The sequence below is a fragment of the Plecotus auritus genome (genome assembly GCF_963455305.1).
Source record: "Plecotus auritus genome assembly, chromosome: 3".
Lineage (NCBI taxonomy): Eukaryota > Metazoa > Chordata > Mammalia > Chiroptera > Vespertilionidae > Plecotus > Plecotus auritus.
In genome coordinates, this window is record NC_137772.1 from 187,639,184 (window position 1) to 187,666,599 (window position 27,416).

General features: G+C 40.2%; 1 protein-coding gene and 1 pseudogene across 6 annotated transcripts in view; one reads left to right on the forward strand and one right to left on the reverse strand.

Moving 5' to 3' along the window:
- The window catches only part of BICD1 (BICD cargo adaptor 1), a 210,101-nt gene that overhangs the window by 84,858 nt on the left and 97,827 nt on the right, over nucleotides 1-27,416 (reverse strand). For all 5 annotated transcript variants that reach the window (XR_013960186.1, XM_080661295.1, XM_080661296.1 and 2 more), the window contains exon 2: nucleotides 22,726-22,938. Coding sequence is in view for 4 of the 5 variants with exons in the window: in XM_080661295.1 (XP_080517421.1) it covers nucleotides 22,726-22,938 (213 nt within the window). In the remaining variant the exon portion in view is untranslated. The remainder of the gene's footprint in view (nucleotides 1-22,725; nucleotides 22,939-27,416) is intronic.
- LOC308244925 (large ribosomal subunit protein eL32-like) lies at nucleotides 2,120-2,800 on the forward strand (annotated as a pseudogene). The gene is made up of 2 exons: nucleotides 2,120-2,198; nucleotides 2,439-2,800. The product of its transcript is annotated as a large ribosomal subunit protein eL32-like (transcript).

Genomic DNA, 27,416 nt, shown 5'->3' on the forward strand with positions numbered 1-27,416 from the left:
CAAAGTTTGGGGCCAGTGTTCAAGTATTCTTGGTAATGAGCTGCATCGGCACTGCTAGGAAAGGGCATTGCAGGTAAAGCACCCTCATGGACAAGGACAGATAACTTTGTTTTCTCAGCCCAGACTTAAAACATATTCCTGGCTCTTGCCTCTACCAGCTACTGCAATATCGCTAATGAACTAACCTCATTCTCATAATTATTTCTGGGAGTTTCTCTTAGTTGTTTCAAGAGCAAAATATTGATTGGTTGCCTCCTGCACATCCCCCACCGGAGATCAAGCCCAAAACCTGGGCATGTGCCCTGACAGGAATCAAACCAGCAACCTTTGGTGCCAGTATGACGCCCAACCAACTGAGCCACACCAGCCAGGGCTGTTCCAGGGAAATTTTGCCCACAGCAGATAAGACTGTAAATAGATAATTCAATTCACTGTTTGCTTTAGGAAAATCAATTGATCTTAGACAACAGACTGCTCACGCGGGCAAAAGGTTCAGGAATCACTGTAATTGAACTTTAAATAGAGCTCTTGGATTCCCAGTAAACAAGTGTAAAAGGAAACAATTCTAGTTATCTGATTTTTAAAAATACCATTCGATATTCAGGATAAACACACTTCTTCACTATTATTTTTATCCCCACTGTACAGATGAAGAAACTGAGGTTTAGAAAAATTATGGGATTTAGACAAGATTCCACTGGGACTAAGTGGTGGGATCTGAATTTAAACCCAACTCTCATTTGACTTCCTGAGTCCCTATTTTTAAACATCACATCATACTGCTGATAAGAGTGTACAGCTTTCTAATACCTTTGTCAAGAGAAGAATAAACTTAAGAAAAAATGGAGGAGATGGCGATTGCATGTCACTTGAGTTATGGCCCTTGAATATCTGTCAGCTGGGTTTTGACAGGAATAGAATAACAAGTAGGCAACGGAAGGTAGCCCTCTCTGATGACAGCCTCTGAAGAATATTCTGTGTTGAAGATTGAAGAGAGATGCAGATGGTTTGGGTACCAGGCAAGCAGGTGGCAAGGCTGACATTCCATTAAAAATGATGAAAAGCCTGCTCTGATGATTTGATTGGATGTAGGGGTCATCTTATTTGCATGAGGGGGGAGGGCAAAGAGGAACACAGAGTCAAACGGTCCTTAAGAAGAGCCCTGTTATACTGAACACCTATTAGAAAAACAAAAATTAGACTGGAAAATTCTATGAGTAGGGTACTATTAGCTTTCTACTTCAAATACAAAAGAAACTTAGTACTGACCTTGGCAATGTCGGTTGTGAATATCATTAGTTTCCATATTTCATCTTAAAGATTATATATGAAAGCAATGATTTTAATTTTGGAATTGTTGACAAAAAAGGATTCTTTTTACCCGTAGGCAACTGAACTAATTGTTTCCTAAAGCCACTCCTACAAGAAGTAAACAACAACAAAAGGAAGCCTGAGCCTGTCTTCTGAACTGTCCTATTGATCAAGAAAACAGGCATACTGTAATCTAAAAACTGAATCAGACCACTTAGATGTGAATTAGAAATGGAATGAAAGGGCCACCAAAATAATTAAAGCAGAAGAAAAAATAAGAGGAAGATAGCACTAGTAAACTTTAGACACACTGCTACGTGGCAATAATTACAAAGAGAAAACCAGAACTAACAGTAGGCAAATAGAATAACAGAACAGAATAGAAGACAAAATAGACAGAAATAGGACAAACAGGATAGTGAACACAGAATAATCTAGGCGCCCTTGTGGAAAAGAACATGTCATTAAGAAAGAAATCAATTTTAGTTAAAGGGCAATTATGAAGAAAATTACTCAGACCAAAATAATCTATTTATTCAGAAACGATGTATGTAATTACCTTCTCAGACCTGGTAAGAAATCCGAAGACTACTGAATATTTAGGATTCAGAAAACCTATTGCTGACCAATGAGATAGGGAGATTTGACTATATTCTCGTGTTTTTCTGATATCCAAAGTAAAATTATTGAGATGGTCATCAGAAATATACACCCTTAAACTCAGGACTTATGCTAATTCTAGAAGCTTGTAAATCATTTCTTTAAAAACTACGTCAAATCATAAAAGCCATATCTTGTAGCTCTTCCTCGGCGCTGCCTGCGTCGGTGGCAGCCATCTCCTACTCGGCACCATGGCTGCCCTCAGACCCCTCCTGAAACCCAAGACTGTTAAGAAGAGGACCAAGCCATAACCGGTTTGGCTCAGTGGATAGAGCGTCGGCCTGTGGACTGCAAGGTCCTGGGTTCGATTCCGGCCAAGGGCATGTACCTTGGTTGCGGGCACATCCCCAGTGGGAGGTGTGCAGGAGGCAGCTGATCGATGTTTCTCTCTCATCGATGTTTCTAACTCTCTATCCCTCTCCCCTTCTCTCTGTTAAAAAATCAATAAAATATATTTTTAAAAAAAGAAGAAGAAGAGGACCAAGAAGTTTATCCGGCACCAGTCAGACCGACATTAAGCAGAACTGGCGGAAACCCAGAGACACTGACAATAGCGTGCGTAGAAGATTCAAGGGCCAGATCTTGATGCCCAGCATTGGTTATGGGAGCAACAAGAAAACAAAGCACATGCTGTCCAGTGGCTTTAGGAAGTTTCTGGTCTATAATGTCAAGGAGCTCGAAGGGCTGCTGATGTGCAACAGATCTTACTGTGCTGAGGCTGCTCACAGCATCGCCTCAAAGAACCGCAAAGCCACTGTGGAAAGAGCAGCCCAGCTGGCCATCAGTCACCAATCCCAATGCCAGGCTGTGCAGCAAAGAAAATGAATAGTCAGATTGTGTACACATTGTATTTGTGTTAATAAAATCATAAAATTCTGCCATAAAAAAGCTACATATTGTAGAAAAGAGTAATAATGCACTACATATCTCTATTTTCTTCATTTGAATTAAAAATGGTCTTCCTAACAATTCTTTCTTTTCATTTCTTTTATTCTCCAACACTAAAAATATTCTGGGTGTGGTTTTTGGTTTGTTTTTATTTTTGAGATTGCAATTACTCCGATTAAACTATTTTTAATACGTTTAAAAAATAATAAATGAACTTGTAATATTCTTTTTTAACATTTTTAAAAACATTTTTTTTATTTATTTTAGAGAGGAAGGGAGAGGAAGAGAGAGATAGAAACATCAATGATGAGAAAGAATCACTGATTGGCTGCCTCCTGCACACCTCCTACTGGGAATCAAGCCTGCAACCCGAGCATGTGCCCTGACCAGAAAGCGAACCATGACCTCCTGGTTTATAGGTCCATGCTCAACCACTGAGCCATACTGGCTGGGCTGAAAATGTAATATTCTTATAAAAAATAGGGGTACCATGTTGAAATGGTGCTGGGACATTTAGGCATTTAGGGGAAGATTTTTAAATATAAACTCCCACATTGTTTTACATACCAAACTGAATCTCACAAAGATTAAAACATTAAAAGTAAAAAATTAAAACATAAAACTGATAGAAATTAGTATTAAATTATTATAGTTTTGAGAAGGATGAATAGAAGAAGGAAGGAAAAACATTCTATGCTTATAACCACTAAAAGTAATCTCATAGGAAAAAAGTAGTAGATTTAAAAGCAATTGCCAAAACTTGATTGTGTCAAAAGTAAAATACAATCAAAAGGCAAACAAACTGGGTGAGATACTCAGGGCAAATGATTAAGAAAATCAGTAATTTCCTATAGCATGCATAAATAATAGAAATACAACCCTAATAAATGTATAAAAATTATGAAATATGTCCCAAATTGATGAATAAATTACTAATATTATTAATGAAAAAGTATTCCACAAATTAATGAAAGTGGCAAATTTCTCATTTGTCCATTTGTCCTTTTTTCTGAGTGTCTATTATATACTAAGCTCTTTATAGCATATACTAGTGAACAAGATAAACCACATCCCTACCCCTCCATGACCTTACAAATTAATACTGAAATGCCATGATTCACATACTATATAAGCAACCTGAGGTGCTATGATGATTAATACTTGCCAGGGCTCAGTGAAATTGCAATTCCTTGCTATTACTAATGGGAGCATAAATTGCTTTAATGCTTAAGAAAAGCAACATGGCTATATGTATGATCTTGGAAAAAAAGTCTTGTACCATGTGACACAGTAATTCTACTGCTCAAATACTATTCTTGAGGGGGTAAGAGATCAACCAAAGGACTTGTATGCATGTATATGAGCATAACCAATGGACACAGACAAGAGGGGGATGAGGGCACGTGCTGGGGGGTGGGAGCGGCCGGGGAGAGGTCAATGGAGGAAAAAGGAGACTCATGTAATACTTTAAACAATAAAGAATTTAAATTAAAAAAAGAAGTAATTCTAAATACATTTTAAAAATATATGCAAGTAGCAATGAAATTGTACAATAGCTAATACTGACTCAGTGTTAACTATATGCCAGGTGTTGTTCCAAGTGTATCACATGTAAGAATTTATTTAATCCTAACAACAGCCTAGCCCTAGGAGGTAGGTGTTGCTATTATTCCCACTTAATAGATAACAATATTGACGTCCAGGGAAGATAATTCACTTGCTTATGTTTACTCAATTAACATATGCATAATGAATGTTAAGCCCTAGCAAATATGAAGACGAATACACTGCAAAATACACTTCGCTCTAAAAATAAAATCCAAATCTTCTAACTTCAATTATTTGCAAAGTGTTAAGTAATAATTTTGAAAGGGATTTTACCTAATACAATTTTTCTTTTGCGCATCTGCTTTATCCAACATGAAATTCTATATTGTTAGGCATCAATAAAATTTCGTGGCAATCCAGTTTAAAAAATTAAGATGCCCAGGTCTTATATTCCCAAGAATAACAGCTGTTTTTAGCCTATGATTTGGTAGAATATGTTGGGGAAAGTCTGTTTTAAAAGCAGTTGTTTAATTCATTTCAGATAGAAGTACAACTCACAGATTGTTAATAGATCCATTTCAAGGCCATCTAAGATATCCATTATATAAACAAAAAGGAAGCTCCCCAGCCGGTGTGGCTCAGTGGTTGAGCGTGGACCTGGGAAGTCATGGTTCAATTCCTGGTCAGGGCACATGCCCCAGTTGCAGGCTCAATCCCCAGTGTGGGGCGTGCAGGCGGCACCCAATCAATGATACTCTCTTATCATTGATGTTTCTATCTCACTTTACCCCTCTCCCTTCCTCTCTTAAATCAATAAAAATATATATTTAAAAAAAAAAAAAAAGAGAGAGAAAGCTGGCATTCAGTCTTTAACAATCCTTCTTAGGCTGGAGAGCCAAGTGGTGTCCACTGGACGTTTCCCAGAGGATACTAGGCAGTCTGTATATGCAGAGAATGTCAAGCAGGTATTTTCTGCCTTAATTCAGGCCGCTATCCTAACAGGAACAGCCCAGGTGGGAAAGAAGAGCCATCCAGTACAGAATTAATCATATATTCATTTTATCCCTCTGAATTGCCTACTAAAGGCAGACACTACCTTAAACATATTTCCAGCAGCGTTTGGCTCAACATTTGCACAGACTAGGTGCTTAACAGAATGGTCATTCCTGAGGGATAAATTTTACATCAAATTAAAATACAGAGAATTCCCATTTCTCTTTGCCAAAGTCTGAAAAATTGTGGTTACATATGACTATCAGCACGTACACATCGAAAGCATTTGCCAACTCAATAGTATTTCTCTCAGTCGGAAGCTTAATGGTGGATTTGCCCATCACAATACGATTAGGTAATAACACTGTCTGACCTTGGAGTGACTCATTGCCCTTCTCTACTGACTGGCCTCAGCAAAAAAAGGTAATGCAAAATAAGTGAATGGGTGTGTATATGGCAATAAGATGGGCATCGCCAACTCTACTCTTTCGAATCCTATCAATTTTAAACATATCTTCTCTTTCTGTTCTAATGGCAAGTGCACCAAATAAATTAAGATATAATAAAGAATTGATTACTAGCCAAAGTTACATATTTATTATCTTTTCTTTCTTTTTCTTTTTCTTTTTCTTTTTCTTTCTCTTTCTTTCTCTCTCTCTCTCTCTCTCTCTCTCTCTCTCTCTCTCTCTCTCTCTCTTTCGTGGGCAAACTTTTGACTTGAGGGCCATAATGGGTTCTTAAACTGGACCGGAGGGCCGGAACAAAAGCATGGATGGAGTGTTTGTGTGAACTAATATAAATTCAAAGTAAAGGAGTGGAGGGGAGAGCAAGAGAACCGGATAGAACAGCCGGATCCGGCCCGCAGGCCATAATTTGCCCAAGGCTGGCTCTAGAACAATGGTTGGCAAACTGCAGCTCACGAGCTACATGCGACCGACACCCCCACTTCTTCTAATGCCACTTCTTCAAAATAGACTCGCCCAGGCTGAAAACCGACTTCTGCGCATGGGCCATGAAGTTTCAATCGCACTGTACATGCGCACCTGCATGTGGTATTTTGTGGAAGAGCCACACTCAAGGGGCCAAAGAGCTGCATGTGGCTCGCGAGCCGCAGTTTGCCGACCACTGGTCTAGAACATGTATTTCCAATAAGGTGAGATATCACTCCTGCGGTAGGCTGAATAATCCCTCTCTCCCTCCCACCCCCGCAAAGATATCCAGGTCTTAGTCCTGGAACCTGTGAATGTTACCTTATATGGCAACAGACTTGGCAGATGCGATTATGGATTTGAGATAAAGAGATTATCCTGGCAGAGCTGAAGTGTAATCACAGTGTCCTTATAAGAGGGAGGCAGAAGAGTTGACACAGAAAAAGGCAATGCGGTACTGAAACAAGACACACTACTGGCTCCAAAGATGGAGGAAGGGTCAGCAGCCCATGAAAGCAAAGAATGCCATTCTAGAAGCTGGAAAAAAGTGGAAACTGGAAGAGGAACCGGACACTCCACACCTGCCTCCAAGAGGGAGTATGGCCTTGCCAACACCTTGACCTTAGCACAGTAATCTTCAGACGTCTGGCCTCCAGAACAATAAGAGAATCCATCTGTGTTGTTTGAAGCCACAAACTTGAAGTACATTGTTCCAGCAACCACAGAAAATTAATACAGCCTTACCCTGCAAAATCTCATTCCTCAATATTTAATTTTGCAGCAATTAGGAAAAAAATGTCTAAAAAAAAAACTCCTTAAGGAGACGATAAGGGAGAAAATAAGGTTTGGAACATTCATTTCATTGTAAGCAATGCCAATGAAAGATTGATTCAAATAATGATGCGAGACTTTTATTACTCTCAAGGCCCAGTTTCATTATCATTAATGCTTGGGAGTGAGAGGGGTGTTGTTATCCTGACAGGTTCTTTTATATCCTTCATTCTAATATAATGAATATTCTGCCATCCAGAGAATGGTTGCTGGCCCCTTCTTTATACAGGTAGCCAAATCTTCCCTCGTTGTTTAAAAACAACTCTGGCCCTGGCTGGTTTGGCGCAGTGGATAGAGCGTCAGCTTACAGACTGAAGGGTCCCAGGTTCGATTCCCATCAAGGGCACATGCCTGGGTTGCAGGCTCGATCCCCAGTAGGGGGTATGCAGGAGGCAGCTGATCAATGATTCTCTCTCATCATTGATGTTTCTATCTCTTTCTCTCTCAATAAATATATATTAAAAATTAATGAAAATATATTAAAAAATAAAAACAAAAACAACTCTGGGACTATATTGTGTGCCAAAGCCCATCAGGAAACACATTTTGATATTCTAGATTTCTTTAATGTAATGCAGGTGGTGAGGTTTTGTCCACTGTGATAAGCTCAGAAGAGACCGTTAGTTACAATTCTGCTTTTTGAAAAATGGTTTTGGTGAAACCAAAACTCTATCAGACTATTATTTCTAAATCTAAGTATTTTTATTATTGAACAAGTGATGATGAGGAAGATGCCCAGGTCCTATAGTCCCAAGAATAACAGCTGTTTTTAGCCTGTGATTTGGTGGAATGTGTTGGGCCAAGTCTGTTTCCAAAAGCAGTTAAGGAGGCAGGCAGTACATAGCCTTTCTTCCGGGATTCGTGGTATTGTACTGTAAGTCAAACTGAAGGTTAAAGTTTGGGTCTACTATCACTCTAGCATAATTGGTCCAGAATATTTATTTTTAAAAATATCTTTGTTGGTTAAGCATTAAAAAGTATAATCCAAGATATATACCAGAATTCATTATATCACTAAACTCACTCATTAATTTGCTCTTTCTGTCTTGCTCAAGTACAAATTTCCTATAACCTTCAAAAAATTAGGTTCTGAGTAGATTGAGGTATCCTTGATTGTTAGATTAAGCCATCAATTCCCTTAGGAGAATTAAATGCCTGAACAGAATCTTAATCAGGCTAGATCTGCCAACCAGAATATTCTTTGGAAATAGAGGTCAAGATGTAAAAAAAATAAAATAAAAAATTAAAATTGTCCACTAAGCATTCCAGCTAAGATGCTGATTGTGCATTACTATTCCTTCCACCTAGTCTGCACAGGGAGCGAAACCTGAGCTTGGGTGGGAGAAAAAAACTTGAAACTGAATCGAGCTATTTTTAGTCCAAGAATCAATATGTATGAAGTGGATTGTGCACAGATCTTTATTCCTATATTCCAAGATGTAGAAAACTGGTGTTTGACCCTATTCACAAGATGGGAAAGGGAAGGGAGCAAGGCCTGGGAGGAGGGGGGATGAAGGAAAAGAGGGAAAGAAGAAAAAAGAAATTCATATATATGTTATATGTGTTTTATATATAAGTATATGTTATATATAACCCACACATATATATACTAAGTATATACCATACCAATTCTACATTTTTAGAAAACAGGCTGTCTTTCACTATTTTTTATTTTAAATGATAAAAGATAAAAGGTAACTGATAAAAACTTGATTATCCTTAAAAAAACAAAAAAAGTAAAGAGACTATGCAAGATTCCTTTAAAAACAGACTTTTATTTTACCAGTGTCAGCTGCAGAGATGCCATTTCCACAGTCCGCCTGAGACATGAATGATCTTTCACTGTTTCTAACTTTAGCTTGACCGTCCCTGCGGTTTCGATTTAATTCTTCATTTGGCACTAGTTTAACGACTGGCAATTACAAAGGAAGTTGATGTAACTGTTATTATCAGTCCAGAAGTTTATGCCCCTTATTATTGTCTAATGTAGGAAAAAGAGTGACAAAAATGGTACTATTCTGAAGCCGAGTGCAATGATGTCCAACATCTGGATGTTGAAAATATTTACATATGTTTTCATTTTTGAAGTTTCCCCCAAATGTTTGGGATTATGAAAACGCAGGTCCTTATTACCTCCACAGAATAAGGCTAAAGGGACTTCATTTTGAGAGCTATTCAAAAGCTATTGTATTGTTTCTCATTGGAAAATATAATAATGCAACTTTCCAAATCACGGAAAAAATATTTACAATCGTCAAAAAGAGAATGAAGTGTATGTGCTCCTTAGAACGATGCATGCAGTGTAATCGACAGTCACTGACTCTGAGCATATGGGATTACAGCAGGCAGTAAGGAGATTTTCAGATATGTATAATGCACATCCCTTGTTTTAATGGAAACTGCCTCTCCCTTGGGTACACTGTTTCCCCTGCAACCCTCTCTGGTGCTGGCCTGGTTGACTGCTTTCAAAGCATCCTCCCCCTATCCTTCCCCCAAACTCCTCTGCTTTAAATTTCAGGTCAGCATGAGACTTCTTTTTAAGCTGGTACATGTACATTTTTTGGGAAACAAATTAACAGTAGCTTCTACTGTGACAAGGTCGTGGCAGCAGGGTAGGCATAGTCACTGTCCACTGTCCACTACCAGCATTGTTTCTGTCACCTACCAAACACCAACTCGTTCCTCCTCATTTCTCCAAGGCTTCAGCTCCTGGCTCGTTGTCAACATCTCCAGAACTTCTGGTCTTAATTCCTGGATTCTCAATATTCCCATAGATGATCTCGACTACTGGAATTCCTCCTCTTGAGGGACCTTCTCCTTCCGCTTCAGCCCATGCTCATTCCCATGCTAATATCTTAGTGGCTCACTCTCCCAGGTGACTATCTCACCACTTTTTTCTCCTTAAATTCCCAACACCTCCTCCCATCTCCCCTCTCAGCTGCTGACCTTGCTTCCTGCTTCAGTGAGGAAACCAAAGCGGCCTGAAGAGGACTTTCAAAGGCTTCTCTTCATTCACACCTACTAAGGTTCACACACCTGCATCCACATATCCGCTTTTCCAGGCATTGCCATAGATGTTCGCAACACCTTGCTCCTTTCCAAAGGCAATCCCTCCATTTTTGCACCAGATCCTATTCCTTTCTTCTTCATGCATGGAAATCAAGTACTCCAGGCATTTTCCCCTTTTCCTCTTACATCATCAAAATTTCCTTCCCCATTGGGTCATACCCATCAGCAATCGGCATTCCCATATGCAATTATTTCATTAACCTTAAAAACAAAAAACAAACCTTTCCCTTGAGCCTATTTTTGCCCTGTAGCTACCTCCTCCTTCTTTGGTCCTCTGCAAACAAAACCAGTTCCTGAAAAAGTTGCCTCTATTCTGTCTCCAACTCTTCTCCTTTAATTTTCTCTGCAACATACTCTAATCAGGCTTTTGCTCCCACTACTCCAGAGAAACTTCTCTTAATGAGGTGACCAATGACCGCATCTTGCTAAATCCAGTGGTCAATTCGGTTTCCTCATCTTATTTGACTATTAGCAGCATTTCCAATATTGATCACTTCCTTTGTAGACATCACTTTCTTCATTTGGTTTCCGGGAACCATTCTCTGTTTATTTTCTTTCTACCTCATTATTAATAATAATAATAATTAAATTTTATTATAATAAAATTTTATGGGGGCGACATTGGTTCATAGGGTCATATAGGTTCACTATTATTTTTAGTGTAACTTCTTGTCCCCAACATCTCACTGCTGAGGTAGCCTAGGGCTCAATGCTTGGGCCCTTCTCTTTTCTATTTACACATCCTGCCTTGGTGATCTCAGTGATAAGCCTTAAATAGCATCTATCTGCTGATAATTCCAAAATTTATATTTCTCTCCCCAGATTGTTCTCTCACACTCTCAGCTCTCATCTTCCACTACCCATTCAACATCTGTAGGCAGCGGTTATAGGGTTAGCCTAGGACTGACCTGTTGGCAAAGCCAAAAACAAATCCCAGCTTAGAGGGCACAGCCCTCTTAACATAATTAAGCTTGATCTTGTGAAGCTCCCTAGATCTTTCCTGGGTAGCTAATGGGCTGCGGGAGGTGCAGCAAGTGCTGCCAAAACAAGTGAAACTTACAAGAACATTGTAAATTACCTTGTTTACCTCTGACTATAAAATAAAGGCTCAGCTTGCAGTCTGGATCTGTTCTGTGGCCTCAGTCAGGGAGAGAAGATCCACCTAGACCCAGCTTATTCTCTTTGTCTGTCTTTTCTTCATCCTTCGCCGGCCCTCCCTCAGGCTTGCCGAACCCTTGGCTGGGCTGGCGCAGCACAAACATCTGCATTTGGAAGGCTAATTGGAATTTAAAGCTTAACATGCCTAAAACTTAACTTCTGATCTTCTCTCCTAAAACCTGTTTTGCCTGAAGCTTTCCCCATCTCAATTTTCAAGTTGGTCAAGCTAAAATGCTTGGACTTCCTGTTATCTTTTCTCCTCATCTCATATTCTCTACATCCAGCCCATGAGAGAGTCATGTTGGTTCTTCTCTCAAAATGTATTCTGAATATTGGTGACCTCTTTTCACCACCTCCTCCAGTCATCCTGGCCCAAACCACCATTTTCTCATATCTGGGTGACTGCACTAACCCCTTCTCTTATCCTGGCCTCGTTAAAGTCACATCACTCCTTTGCGCAACAGTTTCCAATAGCTCCCGCTTCACTCAAAGTGAAAGCCAAACTCTTTTCAATGGTCTCAAAGGCCCTACCTAAGTGACCTGGCTTCCTATTTCCTCTGACTTCATGACAACATGGGAGTAGCCATGTTGGGATAGACAGATAGATCAGCAGAACAGAATCTAGAAATAAACTCAAACAAATGTGGCCAATTGCTTTGACAAAGGTGTAAAGGTATTTCAATGGAGAAAGAATAGTCTCTCAACAAATGGCAATGGGACAATTGAACACATATGCAAAAAAAAAAAACAAAAAAACTGAACTTCCACTGAAACCTCAAACCTTTTACAACAATCAACTCAAAATGAGTCATAGAGTTTCTATCTCTCCCTTTCTGTTCCTCTCTCTGAAATCAATAAAATATATATATTTTTAAGCAAGAGCAAAACTGTAGTATATCCATACAGTGAAATATTATTTGGCAATAGAAAGGAACAAGTTAATGATAATGCAACAACTTAGATGAAATCTCATAGGCATGAATGCTGAGAGAAAGGACCCAATCTCAATAGGTTACATATTGTAAAATTCCATTTACATAACATTCTTGAAAAGACAAAACTGTAGTGATAAAGAACTGATGATTGGTTATCAGAGGTTGGGATCGGGAGGGTATGATGACAAAGGAATAGCACAATACAGGGGAGGTCTTGGGGGTGATGAAACTATTCTGCATCTTGATTGTGGCTGGGGTTACATGAGTCTACATATGTGTTAAATTCATAACTATACACCAAAAAAAAAAAATCTGTGTCTATAATTAAACTAATCCTATAAACAAACCTATTTATCTAACTTATATTTCCCACAAGCGCAATCAAATCACAATTATTCAAAGGTAACTTGTCTGTATATTGTCAAACCCTGCTTTCAAATTCCTGATGATGTTCATAGGGATATTTATTTACTAGGATAGTAGGTTCAGCACATGTTGGAAAGAACTTTCAACCAAAAGACAGCTTTCTCTAGTGGAATCAAACAGCCAATAAGCAGGCACTAACATGGTTAAGAGTCAGATTGCCTGGTTTAGGATACCAGCTTCACTACTTGTTGGACACGCTGTTTAGCCTCTCTTTGCCTCGCCTGTAAAGAGGAGAGAGAAACAGGACATGCCTGTAAGTTTTTTTGAGAGAATTAAGAGAGATAATGAATGTAAAGTGCCTATGATAAACTATCATAAACGTGAGCTATGATATTATTATTTATTTAAACCAATTAAAAACAGTGATAATTCTTTACTGTTTGGTACTTTGCATCATTCCAGAGAAGTGTGAGGTCCATCCCCAACAAGTATGGAAAGCAGGAGAGAAAGCGGGATGTAGCTTTCTGGCTCTACCCACAGCACGCCTTTAGAGAATGGTAAAAACATCCGTCATTTGGAAATGTCAGTTTCATCCCACTAACCAATTATTCGGCCAGAAACATCAAAGGCTGTAAGAAAAGCTTGGTTATTTATTGGATGCGTTAATTACAGAGTTTAACCTTTTCCCCATGACACGGGTCATCAGTAAGCACATTCGATATTGTACTGAGTAATAATGCAGTGACCCTTTCAAGAACCAGCCAGGTATGAAAGGTTATTTACACTGATAATAAGGTCACCCAGACAGCCCTCCTCTTCCAACCTATGGGCCTTTAAATATGTGCTGTTTATTCTTCTGGTGCCAGGATGTCAGCCACTACTTCTTGCTACTGTCAGAAGGTGCTGGGGCCTCTCCCTCTACCCCAATGCATCTTTCTAACATATTGTTTCTGTCTTGCTATGTGTGAATAAGTCTGGTTACCAAACTTTCAAACAATAAATAACACTTACATAGTCCTCTATTCCTTATAAATCACTTTCATGAAAGGTATTTATCTTCATAAAAATCACAGGGAATAGGACAGTTGTTATTATAATGTTTTTATAGTAAATAAGTTTAATCACACAACCGGTAAATGGTCCAGTTAGGACTTAAACTCAGATTCCCTGATTTATAATTCTACCCTCTTACCACACCACCATTGATACAACAGAAGCACATAGATGTTTAAAGACTGGCTGAAGAGCTCTCCATGGAACAAGGTGAATATGTGCTGGTGGCTGAGGTCCATGGCATCTAATTGCTGTTTAAATGATGTTTTTCATTTACTCAGTCACAGCAGGTCCACCTATTTGCAGGTTTAATGAGAGACTAAGATGCATGCGATATTACTGTACAAAATGATACATGTTAGCCTAGTCTATTTGGACTGCTACAACAAAATACCACAGGCTGGTCGCTTAAGCGACAGGCATTTATTTCTCACAGCTCTGGAGGCTGGGAAGTTGAAGATCAAAGTGCCAACAGGTTCTGTATTAGGTGAGGGTCCGCTTCCTGGTTCACAGATGGACGTCTTCTCACTGTGTCCTCACATGGTGGAAGGGGCAAGGGAGCTCTCTGAGATGTCCTTTATAAGGACACTCCCACCCCATTCATGATGGCCCCACTCTCATGACCTAATCACTTCCCCAAAGCCCCACCTCCAAATACCATCACATTAGGAATTAGGTCATGAGACAACATATGAATGTTGGGGGGAACACAACATATGAATGTTGGGGGGAACACAACATTCAGTCTATGGTATATGTTGTCTAAAACAGATCTCTTTCTATTTCTATGATACTAAAGAGTAGAGGGAAATAGTTTCTAAACACTGAATTTTGGGCACTAAAGTTTCCCAGGCATCTGGCTTATTGTAAGTAAGCACGGAGGAGATCCCTGCTGAATGAACGAATGCATGACTGCAAGGCTGAAAATCCAAAAATATAAAAACCAAAGACAAAATACTTTAAGTCCAATGTTTCAAATTGTCAAGGATTCCCAACAAGAGTAAAGACAGTCAATAGTATCGTGCTTTTTAAAAAGCGAAGACCCATTTTTAAGAGACACTGGATGCCAGTCTAAGAAGGTCATAACCAGGATGCTGAGGCATCCTGCAACCATGTTACATGAGGATGTGCTAATGGATCTAGATATGTTTATCCTAAAACAGAGAAGACAAAATAGTTCTTTCCAAATATTTGAAGCTGTTGAGCATGAACTAAAATTGTCAAGTGGAACAGGAAATTTTTAAAGTGTGTTCTCTATAGATCCAGAGGCTAGAATGGCCAGCTGGTAAAAATTGTAGGGGTCAACTTTTCACTGAACAAAAAGGAGCAGTTTAATACTTAGTGCTGCCAAGCAATGGGAGGGCAGCCTTGGGAGGGAGTTGGAAGACAGGGAATTACAGTAATTTAGCATCTCCATTGTAAGAGGCATTTGACATAGGACCTGTACATTAGTTTATCATCTCCATGTTAGAAGTAAGGAAAGTGAAGCTTACTGGTAGAGAACAAAAATAACTTGTCCATATCAACAGCTGGAGGGTGGCACAGCTGAAATTCACATCTAGTGGTAGTTTTTGTTTGTTTGTTTGTTTCCAGTTCAATTCAACTCAACAAACATTATTTTTTATTTTATTTATTTTATTTTTTTTTAAATAAATCTTTATTCAGATTATTACAATTGTTTCTCCTTTTTCCCCCCATAGCTCCCCTCCACCCAGTTCCCACCACACCTTCTGCCCTTACCTCCCCCACACAGTCCTCATCCATGGGTGTATGATTTTTGTCCAGTCTCTTCCTGAGCCACCCATACCCCTTTCCCCCTGAGAATTATCAGTCCACTCCCTTTCTATGCCCCTGATTCTATTATATTCACCAGATGATTCTGTTCCTCAGGTTTTTAATTCACTTGATTTTTAGGTTCACTTGTTGATAGATATGTATTTGTTGTTCATAATTTTTATCTTTACTTTTTTTCTTCTTCCTCTTCTTTAAGAATACCTTTCAGCATTTCATATAATACTGGTTTGGTAATGATGAACTCCTTTAGCTTTTTCTTATCTGTGAAGCTCTTTATCTGCCCTTCAATTCTGAATGATAGCTTTGCTGGGTAGAGTAATCTTGGTTGTAGGTTCTTGCTATTCATCACTTTGAATATTTCTTGCCACTCCCGTCTGGCCTGCATAGTTCCTGTTGAGAAATCAGCTGACAATCGTATGGGTGCTCCCTTGTAGGTAACTAACTGTTTTTCTCTTGCTGCTTTTAATATTCTCTCTTTGTCTTTTGCTCTTGGCATTTTAATTATGATGTGTCTTGGTGTGGTCCTCCTTGGATTCCTTTTGTTTGGGGTTCTGTGCGCTTCCTGGACTTGTAAGTCTATTTCTTTCACCAGGTGGGGGAAGTTTTCAGTCATTATTTCTTCAAATAGGTTTTCAGTATCTTGCTCTCTCTCTTCTTCTGGCACCCCCATAATTCTGATGTTGGTAAGCTTGAAGTTGTCCCAGAGTCTTCTTACACTATCTTCAACTTTTTGGATTCTTTTTTCTTTTTGCTTTTTCGGTTGAGTGTTTTTTGCTTCTTTGTATTTCAGTTCTTTGACTTGATTCTTGTGTTCCTCTAGTCTGTTGTTGGGTCTCTGTATAATATTTTTTATTTCAGTCAGTGTATGATTAATTTCTAGTTGGTCCTTTTTCATATCTTTGAGGGTCTCGTTATATTTATCGGCCTTTTCTAGGATATTCTTGAAAAGCCTTATAACCGTGGTTTTGAATTCTATATCCAGTCGTTTGTTTTCCTCCATTTCTTTTGTTTGTGATCTGTTTCTTTGATGCCGCATTTTCACCGCTTCCCTGAGTTGGTAGGGTAAATTTGTGTGCTAGGTTTCCTATATGGCCCAGTGGGTCGGCCTCCCTAGTTAACCTGAGGTGGACACTCTTGGTGCACCCCTTTGTGGACTGTGTGTACAGCCTTGTTGTAGTTAAGTCTTGATTGTTGTTGGTATCACTGGGAGGAATTGACCTCCAGGCCAGTTGGCTGTAAGGATCAGCTGTGTCTACACTGGGAGAAGTTCGGTGCTGGAGACAGCCTTATAGGATTAGACTTGCCAAATTGCAATAGCCTCTGTGCTCAGCTTGGATGGGGTGGAGGGTCAGGGTGGAGCAGACAATCTTGGCTTCCAGACAGCCTTGCCCTTGTGCGCGTGCGCGCCTGTAGACCTCTGCCTTCCCCGGCTTCTGACTCCCTTCTACTAGGGAAAGCCTGTGGCAACCTCCGCAGCCTTTGTGCGCACTGGCATGCGCGCGCCTGCAGACCTTTGCCTTCCCTGGCTCCCGAGTCTCCGCCCGAGAGTCCAGATTCCCCCCACAAGAGCGTGGGTCCCCAGGGGCTCGCCTGGAACTGGGATTCAGTGCAGTCAGAACTGGGGCTCAGTGCAGTCAGGAGCTCGGACTCCCTTCTGCTAGGGAAAGCCTGTGGCAACCTCTGCAGCCTTTGTGCGCACTGGCGCGCGCGCCTCCAGAACCCTGCCTGCCGGGGCTCTCCTGGGTCTCCCCCGGGTCTCCAAGTCTCCGGGTGCCTTACTCTCTACCTGACAGTCCAGACTCCCCCTGTATGAGCCTGGGTCCACGGGGTTTCGCCCGGGACTGGGGTTCAGTGCAGTCAGAACTGGGGTTCATTGGGGTTGGGGGCTTCCTTCCCCCTTCCGCCAGAGAAAGTCAGCCAGCCTCTCAGCCACCCTTCCTCTCTGTGTGCACAAAGACCCTTTGCCGTACCTCCAATTCTCTGTGAGCTTTTCTCTTTCCTTCTAGTTGTAGAATTTTCACTCAGCCAGCTTTCCTGTGGTTCTGGATGGTGTCCGTTCTGTCTTTTAGTTGTAGTTTTGAAATTGTTGTGCGAGGCAGCAGTTTAGCTGCTTACCTATGCCGCCATCTTGGTTTCTCCCCAAACATTATTTTTTAATGTCTGCTTTTGACCAGGCACTATGCTGAATGCTGGAGATACAAAGATAAATGACAGATAAAAGAAGTCCTTTCTTTTTTTTTTTTTTTTAAAAAAAATATATATATATTTTTTATTGATATTTTACAGAGAGGAAGGGAGAGGGATAGAGAGCTAGAAACATCGATGAGAAACATCAATCAGCTGCCTCCTGCACACCTCCCACTGGGGATGTGCCCGCAACCAAGGTACATGCCCTTGACCGGAATCGTACCTGGGACCCTTCAGTCCGCAGGCCGACGCTCTATCCACTGAGCCAAACCGGTTTCGGCAAGAAGTCCTTTCTTAAGAGGACTCACAGTTCATCTTCTCCATAGTGCTAGACGTGTCTGAGAAAAGGCAACATGACCATTCAGGTCTACTGGTAAAATGTTATTAACCTTAACCAAATAATCACTATTGGTACACTCACACCCTAAAAGTTTATAGATGTGGATTCCTTAAGATACAATAGATATAGTTCTAAAATGTTGGCATAAGAGATTTCTGGAAATTCAGCCACAGGCATATTTTAAAATAGTAAATGGCCATATCCCAGTAAAATATTACCAACAAGTTTGAAATATAGCTATTGTACTAAAGCTTCAGATATTGTGCCAGAAATTTCATTAGCTTGAGGCAAGATTCAGAAAAGGGAAACTTGTGCTCTTGGCGACTACAGTGACATGGCTTGGGGGTGTCTAGATCACAGCCAGGTTTTCTGAGTTCAGATCCTGGATTGTCACTTATCACCCATGTGCTTTGGACAAGTTACTTGACCCCTCTATGATTCACCTGCCTCATCCGTAAAGTGAGATGATATAATAATAGCACCTATCTCAATAGGGTTGTTATAAGAATTTAGAACAGTGCCTGGCACATTGCTGGCAGTCAATAAACATTCAGCTATTTGCACTTTAAAGTATAGACTTATTCTCTACTAAGGTCAATAATCCAGTTTACCACTCCAATCTTCTGCTTTCCCTCCAAAGGGGTCCATCTTCTGTGATATCTCTTTTTTTACATAAACACTAGTTCTGGTTAGGAATACTGGCATAAGTGCATTGTATGCTTTGTAAATATTGCAGTAAATTCTGATTTATCTTACTAACAATTGAGACTACTCAGTAGTATTAGAAGTTTCACTATCCTATTTTGTGATTTCATCAATGTAGATTTTAGTTTAACTTAGTACCAAGTAAGTGTTCGATAAATATTGCCCAAATAAGCCTATTTAGGCTATCTTCTAGTATGTTAAGACCTATAGTTTGGAGATTTAAAAAAATGAAATTCCAACTTGTTTGCTAATTATCTGCTTGGGCACTATAGTAATCTACCTGTTCTTGTTAAGCTCTCAGCAAAATGATGCCCATCAAGGCAACCCAAGAATTTTTTTCTCCTCTATTATTGGCCCTGTAGGATTAACTCCTAATTTGGTTCTTTGATTTGGGTGATTTTTTAAAATACTCCCCATACTTTAAAAAATTACTTAAAGCAGTTTTCCATTAAAGATATATATATACAATAAGACTGATTAAAATGTTTAAAGATGAGAAGATTTATATGAAACATCTAGGTTCATATCTCAACAGGAAGACTTTTCAAGGTAACAAATTCAAAGAGGTATTTAGCTAACATTTCTTTAACTTAAGAAAATGGATCTACATAATAAGTGATATCTTCAACAATATTTTAATGAAATGTGCAGAAAGTAACCAAAGACAACAATTTATGTTTATTATGTATTTACTACATACTAAAATAATCTTTTACAAATGCCATGAATAAAATTCTAAAACTTTTAGCAGAGTTGAGACCAAATATTGATTTTCTAACTCTAACTCAGAAAATTTTCTATTTTTTCCACTATATTATCTTATACCTACCATATATAGAAGAAAATTTGACCTTGTAATTATAGACATGTGCATACATATATGCAAACATATGTATAAAACTTCCATAATTCACACACCACATATACACACACATACACCTTTGCCAGTATCAACAATCTTATTGAAGAGATGAGTCCTTTCAGTAAGTAAAAATGACTCCCTTAATTAAATGATTAAATTCACACAGCATCTGTCAAGCTGATGATTTACTACATTTTGCATTGGTTTCCCTTGTCCATTTCTCATGGTCCGTCAGGTCATGATTTTTTTTCGTTTCATAATCTCTCTAACAATCACTCTACATCAGTCAATGCCCAGAATGCGAAAAATAAATAAAATGGAGCCTACAATAAAACAGATCTGGAATTTTAATTTAATACCAGTCATCAAAAGTCTGGATTAATATATCAAAAAATAGAATTTATTCCTTTTCTCTTTTTATAAATGTAATCAGTTCTAATAACAGTTTTATTAGCTACATTAAAACATGAGGCATGGATGAAAAACAGCAGGCCTTGGGGTGTAGTGATACCACTAGCTTTTAGCCCAGCCAAGAAAACATCAACAAATTACATTGTTGGCACACTCAGAAGACTAGGAAACCAACCAACAACTTGCCTTTTTTTTCCTTTTAGTTACCTCACAAACCTGAATGAATACATTCATCAGCTAAATAGCCTTGAGTTATTTGAGATTAAAAATTTTGGATGTAACAAGTTATTCTCTTACTGCAAATAACTACTGAAAATGCACAGATATCAAAGGACTATAACCAAGTGATTCATTCAGGAGATTATGGTACTTACAGCAATTCCCTATATTGTGAGCCTATGATACTCCCTTTCCCAGCTTTTGCTTAGCCAAAACATCTAAATGAGTGGTTCTCAAAGTGTGGTCTCCAGAGCAATAGCTACAGATCCATGTGTGTGAACTTATTAAAAATTCTTGAATCCTGCTGAGACCTACCAACCCAGACCCTCTGGGAGTGGGGCCCAGGACTCATGATCTGATGAGTTCTCTAGGTGATTTGGATGGTCACTAAAATTTGAGAACTGATCTGAATAAAGGACTCCTCAAATTCTTTTTGCCTTTGATGCCTCACTTTATTCCTCACTTACATCCTCATTCATAATTACCAACTCCTGCTTATTATAGATCTACTCATTGGAAACTGCACTCAAGCACAGTGTGAGGATGCTCTGTCAATCACTGCTGTCTTGGCTCAACAGAAAAACATCTCTGGATTCTCTGCCCCGTCCTCAGCTGTAGCTCTGTGACTGTAGGGATATGCAATTTGAGGATCCATCCAACTGGCAGTCATGACTGCTTGGCTCACTGGTCACAGTTCTCCACAAACCGCCTGCATGCGTGTGCACTTGGCCCTCACGTTGTTCATGTCACACTCTCTCTGCTAACTTGCCATGTGAATCTGCTGCTCGTGCTGCTGAGGTTGCCCCCTGTGGATGTTCAGTGTCTTGTTTAATCAAGGATGGTGGTCTATGTCACTACATGACCTTCTGCAGTGGACCCCTGTCTCATAGGGAAGCTTGGAATAGGAAGGGGGACTGGTAATTCCTTAGGAGGAGGAGAAAGGGCTGGCACTACAAAGGGTAAGCAAGTGATGCCCCAAGCCCAGCACAGAGAGATGCGTCAGATAAAGAACTGGAGAGCAGTTTGGTGTTTAACAATCGTTTGCAGCTAAGGGAAGCGAGGCAAAGCATCACTTCCTGAAAACTGTCTTACGCTCTTAGCACTTAAGTGCTAAGAATACTAACGTCTACTTGGTTGGCTCCTTTCTCTGTCTCCACAAATCATACGACTATATTTGGGTATGTCCCAAGATAATAATGAACTGGGCAAAGCAGAAACCTTACTGTAGATATTCACTGAGTTCATTATAATATGGATATGTGTAAATGAAAATTACAGATTAAATTCCAATAAATTCTGGATAACGTATCTCAAAATAACAAAACTCTATTTATAACATGTCACTGATTTTAAGAAACACATCAGTGGATTACTTCTATTGTATTTCACAACATTAACATTGTTTCATCCTACATTTTTCCATTACTAAAATGCTCAATTAATAAGCCCACTTGGGAGTGGACTTAATATCTGTTGGTCAACCTCTGCTGCACTGGTGTAGTAATTCAAGGACATCAGCACCTCTTCTGCAGCTTTCATATCAAAAACTGGAGTAAATGATTTAATATGAAGTTTCCAAAAATGCTCTTAACAGGGTTTGGTTGATGAAGCTGCCTTTGGCTCTCTGTGTCCCCAACATCACTGGCAGACTGACTCTGCCTGTCCCAAAATGGCCTGGCGCATGATGCAGCTGTGGGAAAGCTGGAGCGAAACAGGGAGTCCGGGGGAGGCCTGGGGACTGAGGAAGAAAGGCTCCCAGACCTAATTCATACCAGCTCTAATTTGCTGCCTTGTCTACAACCAGGGAAACAGTCTATGGTTCTGCATCGCCAGACTCTAAGAAAACTCCCCTGACATCTCTTTGCCCAGTGCAAAGAGTCTTGAGCTAACCTCACTGTCATTTTGAATCAGTGCCAACACAGAGCATCACAGCCAACCATTCTTCTCCACAGCGTATTACAACAGGGAAAGGGGAGAGAAGTGTTAAGGTCACTATATATATAATATATTATATATATATATATATATATATATATAAATATCTTATTGACTTCAGAGAGGGAGATAGAAACATCAATGAGGAGAGAGAATCATTGATCGGCTGCCACCTCACACACCCCACTGGGGATTGAACCTGCAACCTGGGCAAGTGTCCTGACTGGGAATCGAACAGTGACCTCCTGGTTCATGGGTCAACACTCAACCACTGAGCCACGCCAGCCAATTACTATATTTTTTAAACACCTTTGCCGAAGCAGCAAGCCCAATTCCCAAATACTCAATAAAGGTTTTAATTCTTAACAAACAATAAGAGAGAAGCTCATCTCAGAAGAAGCTGCCATTTCACTAAAATTGCAGGAAAAGTGCTAGCATCGGTTTTAGGTGCTTCTTGCTTAATATAGCTCCTCTGACAGAACTTGATCTTATTTCTCTTGCCCCCAGATTGCTGGCAGGGTGCTTGTTTACCTCCTTCAGGTCCTGCACCACGGCGGTCAGCCTCTCGTTCTCTGCCTGTATGTTAGTGACCACAGCCCGGCTCTGCTTCAGTTCGTTCTGCATCTCCAAGATCTTCCCCAGGTAGTAAGCTTCCTTCGAGGCTGACTCCTGCAGCAGCGTTTCCTCCCGAGTCTCTCCATCCTCAGCAACTTTCCGGTGGATGGAGTAGGACTGCCCAAAGGCCTGCAGAGCATTTGAAAAGAAAAAGAGTACACAATGAAATGCCCCATAAGAATGCTAGTAAACAGGCCTGGGGAAATGCTTTGCTTGTGAGAAGAGCTGATCTGCAAGACATCCAGAAGCAAAACTACATTTTTTATAGAACAGTCTAGCACAGCCGTGGGCAAACTACGGCCCACAGGCCGGATCCGGCCCGTTCGGCTGTTCTATCCGGCCCGCGGAGCCCAAAGAACAGAGGGTTCTCTTGCTCTCCCCTCCGCTCCTTCACCAGCAGCAGTGTTAATATGGCAACGTCGGGAAACACGGCCGCAGCTCAGAAGAAGGAACAACCTCTCAATCTTCCAGAGGCTCCTTGTAATGCCCGCGGACGCGTCCCCCGACATCACCCTGGGAATGCGTAGACACGTTATCGTGGTGATGTAGGGAGACACGCCCCTGGCGAGCACAGTATCAGAGCATTAGCTAAAAAGGAGACCAACAACACTGTTCCCACTGAAGTTGATGTTTTAAAGACCAAAAACCTTTCAACCCAGTCTACATTGCCATCTACATCTACGTCCCGGGCATAATTTGGAAGTTGCACTAAAGAAAATGTTTAATTTACTGTTTACACATTTTGTTCTTTGCTATTTGTTTTAGTTTTAAATTATTTTATTATATTTAAGTTTAATTTGAAAGGCTTTTATACCTTTCCTTTGTTAGGCAATTTTATTTTGCCTTTGCCATCTTCAATATAAGGTGTGTTATTGTGCTATGATTCCTCCATTTTTTGAAGTTTCAAATTATAATAATTAGTGTTTACATTCTTCTTGTTAAAATGTTTGAAATGAATAAAACTATTGAAATAAAAAAAAAAAAGACCGTACACTTTTATGTAATGATGTTTACTTTGAATTTATATTAGTTCACACAAACACTCCATCCATGCTTTTGTTCCGGCCCTCTGGTCCAGTTTAAGAACCCATTGTGGCCCTCGAGTCAAAAAGTTTGCCCACCCCTGGTCTAGCAGCTTTCATTGATACTTAAAATAATTCAAATTCAATTAATAAGGAAAAATAAATTTTAAATGTCTTGCTACATATAGAATGGGTTAAGGAAAACCTGAAAAACATTGCTGCTTGCTTTAAATTACCTTTTTTTGTTTGTTTACAAATCCTAAGAAACAGATAGTTCAGTGCTAATGAGCCCATCCAAATCCATGTTCTCATTTTCATTCTAGAAAAAAATCCCCAAAATATTTTTCAACGAAGAAAGCAATCATTTCATTAGCTTCCTAATATATTAGCAGTAAGGATATACCAATCTTGAGCAGTACCCTTAAGACAAAATCATCAAACAGCATTCAAATTGCCTGTACCACAAAAAGACTTTGAAATATAGTCAATGTATAAGAAGACATATAAGTAGCTACTTACTTGTGCAAAAAGAGAAACAGAATAATAAATCAGAAACTAATGAAATTGGTTATATGCAGGAGGTGAGTGAGAAGGGGGTAGAAAGAATGAGGGAATGAAATGTGATACAAGGGGTGGGGGTGGTGCTTTTCTGAGTATGCCTTTTCATATAATTCTGACTCTTAGAACTAAAGTAATGTTTCACATACCTCCCCAATAAGTGATAATTAAAATCAACCTCATGTGTCAGGGGAACCCAAATGGAGCACAAACAACCAATGAACCTAGCTGTATTGCAAATGAACAACATAATTACAATAAAAGGAGTGGAGAGGAAAAGACCTAATCTGAATAATTTTGGAAATCAGTATTTTTACTATATATTACAAAGCTAAAGACAAAACGAACTGTACCCTAACACTATTGTCTAGTTCATATATTTTTTTTCCTTACAAGAATTATGAAATCACAATTCTGAAACTTTTTGTTGTTGTTAATCCTCACCCGAGGATATTTTTCCATTAATCTTTTAGAGAGAGTCGAATAGAAATGGAAAGACAGAGAGAAATATCTATGTGTGAGAAACACATCAATTGGTTGCCTCCTGCATGCGTCCCAACCAGGGCCTGGGCCAGGGAGGAGCCTGCAACTAAGGTATGAGCCCGTGACCAGAATCAAACCAGGGACCCTTTGGTCCACAGGTCAATGCTCTATCCATTGAGCCAAATTGGCTAGAGCTGTAACTTCTTTAGATGTAAATAAGAGTTGAGCAAATAAGTAAATATATACAGATAATGAAAGCCAGATCTCTCAGTGTTGGAGAAAGGAGTTGCAAACAAGGAAGGGGAGACATCTAGAAGGAAACTAGTGGTATTGGGTTCTAATTAGAAGCATCAGGATGAACTTATAGCCTTTAATAGGTAGATAAATATTGAGAGATAGATAAGGAGGAAGAGAGGGGTTTATATGTGTTTCTATACGTACTAGAGACCCGATGCACAAAATTCGTGCACAGGGGTGTGTGTGTCCCTCAACCCAGTCTGCACCCTCTCCAATCCAGGACTGCTGGCTCCCAACTGTTTGCCTGCCTGCCTTCTTGATTGCCCCTAACTGCTTCTGCCTGCCAGCCTGATCACCCCCTAACCACTTCCCTGCCAGCCTAATTGATGCCTAACTGCTCCCCTGCTAGCCTGATTGCCTCTAACTGCCCTCCCCTGCAGGCCTGGTCACCCCTAACTGCCCTCCCCTGCAGGCCTGGTCACCCCTAACTGCCCTCCCCTGCAGGCGTGGTCCCCCTCAACTGCTCTCCCCTGCAGGCCTGGGTCCCCCCCAACTGCCCTTCCCTGCAGGCCCGGTCACCCCCCAACTTCCCTCCTCTGCCAGCCTGGTCACCCCCAACTGCCCTCCCCTCCTGGCCTGATCGCCCCCAACTGCCCTCCCTTGCAGGCCTGGTCCCTCCCAACTGCCCTCCCCTGCTGGCCTGATCATCCACAACTGCCCTCCCTTGTAGGCCTGGTCCCTCCCAACTGCCCTCCCCTGCTGGCCATCTTGTGGCGGCCATCTTGTGTCCACATGGGGGCAGCCATCTTTGACCACATGGGGCAGCCATCTTGTGTGTTGAAGTGACAATCAATTTGCATATTACTCTTTTATTAGATAGGATAAAGGCCTGGTGCACGGGTGGAGGCTGGCTGGTTTGCCCTGAAGGGTGTCCCTTGGGGCATGGGGTGGCCTGAGCGAGGGACCTGTGGTGGTTTGCAGGCCGGCCACGCCCCCCAGCGACCCAAGTGGAGGCCCTGGTATCTGGGATTTATTTATCTTCTGTAATTGAAACTTTGTAGCCTTGAGCGGAGGCCAGGGCAGGCCAGGGCGGGTGGAAAGCTTGGCTTCCTCTATCGCCCAGGAAACCCAAGCCTCCTGCTCGCTCTGTGGCTGCAGCCATCTTGGTTGGGTTAATTTACAAACTCGCTCCTGATTGGCTGGTGGGTGTGGCTTGTGGGTGTAGCAGAGGTACGGTCAATTTGCATATTACTCTTTTATTAGATAGTATACATACTTCCTAGTTTTGTCAACTGTGAGGGCATAGAAGTAATGACATACCAGTAGCAATGAGCACACCTTGCACCCAAATTTTGTTCCTAAATATTAATCTCCAATGAAAAGAACTAGAGGTATTTGGAGAAATGACCAATTCTTGGGCTGGAGCAAAATGAACTTGGTGCATCTTGTGGTACCAAAAGATTAAGTAACAAAATACCTTTTTTAAATGATGGGGCTATATCAAGAGACACAAGAGCCTACCTGAAGGGGCTCCCCATGGCCAAAGATGGGATAATGTGGGCAACAAAATAAATACAGTAATGAATTATAATACACGAGTAAATATCGACGAGTCCACATTGATATAATAACTGAATAAATGAGGAAAGAAATAGCTCTTATAGAATTCTAATTAATAAATTTGAAGGAATGATGGAAATAAAATATATCAGCGTCTGGCAAACACCAAGTAATTCTTACACCTGTTGCAGGTAAGAATTATCAGTGGAATATAAAATTAACAGGCAAAAAGTGTGATGAGAAACAGGACATCTGCATAGTCTTAAAGCATCTTCTCCCAATAGTTAGACTACAAGCAATGAGACATATTGACATCATGTACCCTCTGATATAATACACTGAGAGAGCACAGCATTGCTTCTGTGATACACTTGCCAAACACGCATAAGCCAATTCTTAGAGTAAAGAAATAAAAGAAACCCAAACTGGGAGACATTCTACAAAATTACTGGCCAGGACTCTTCCAAGTATTGAAGTTAGGAAAAATAGAGAAAGACTCCACCAGACTAGATGAGAATAAGGAAACATGACAATTAAATGCACTGTGGGGTCCTGGACCTACAAAAAGACATTAGTAAGACAACTGGCAAAACTGAAATAAATTACTCCTATTGGTTAATATTATTATATCAATGTCCATGTTGTTTCCATAATTAGATTATGATTATGTAAGATGTTAACATTTGGAGAAGCTATGTAAAGGGTACAATGAAATTCAGGGTAGTATTTTTATAACTTTTTTCTGGG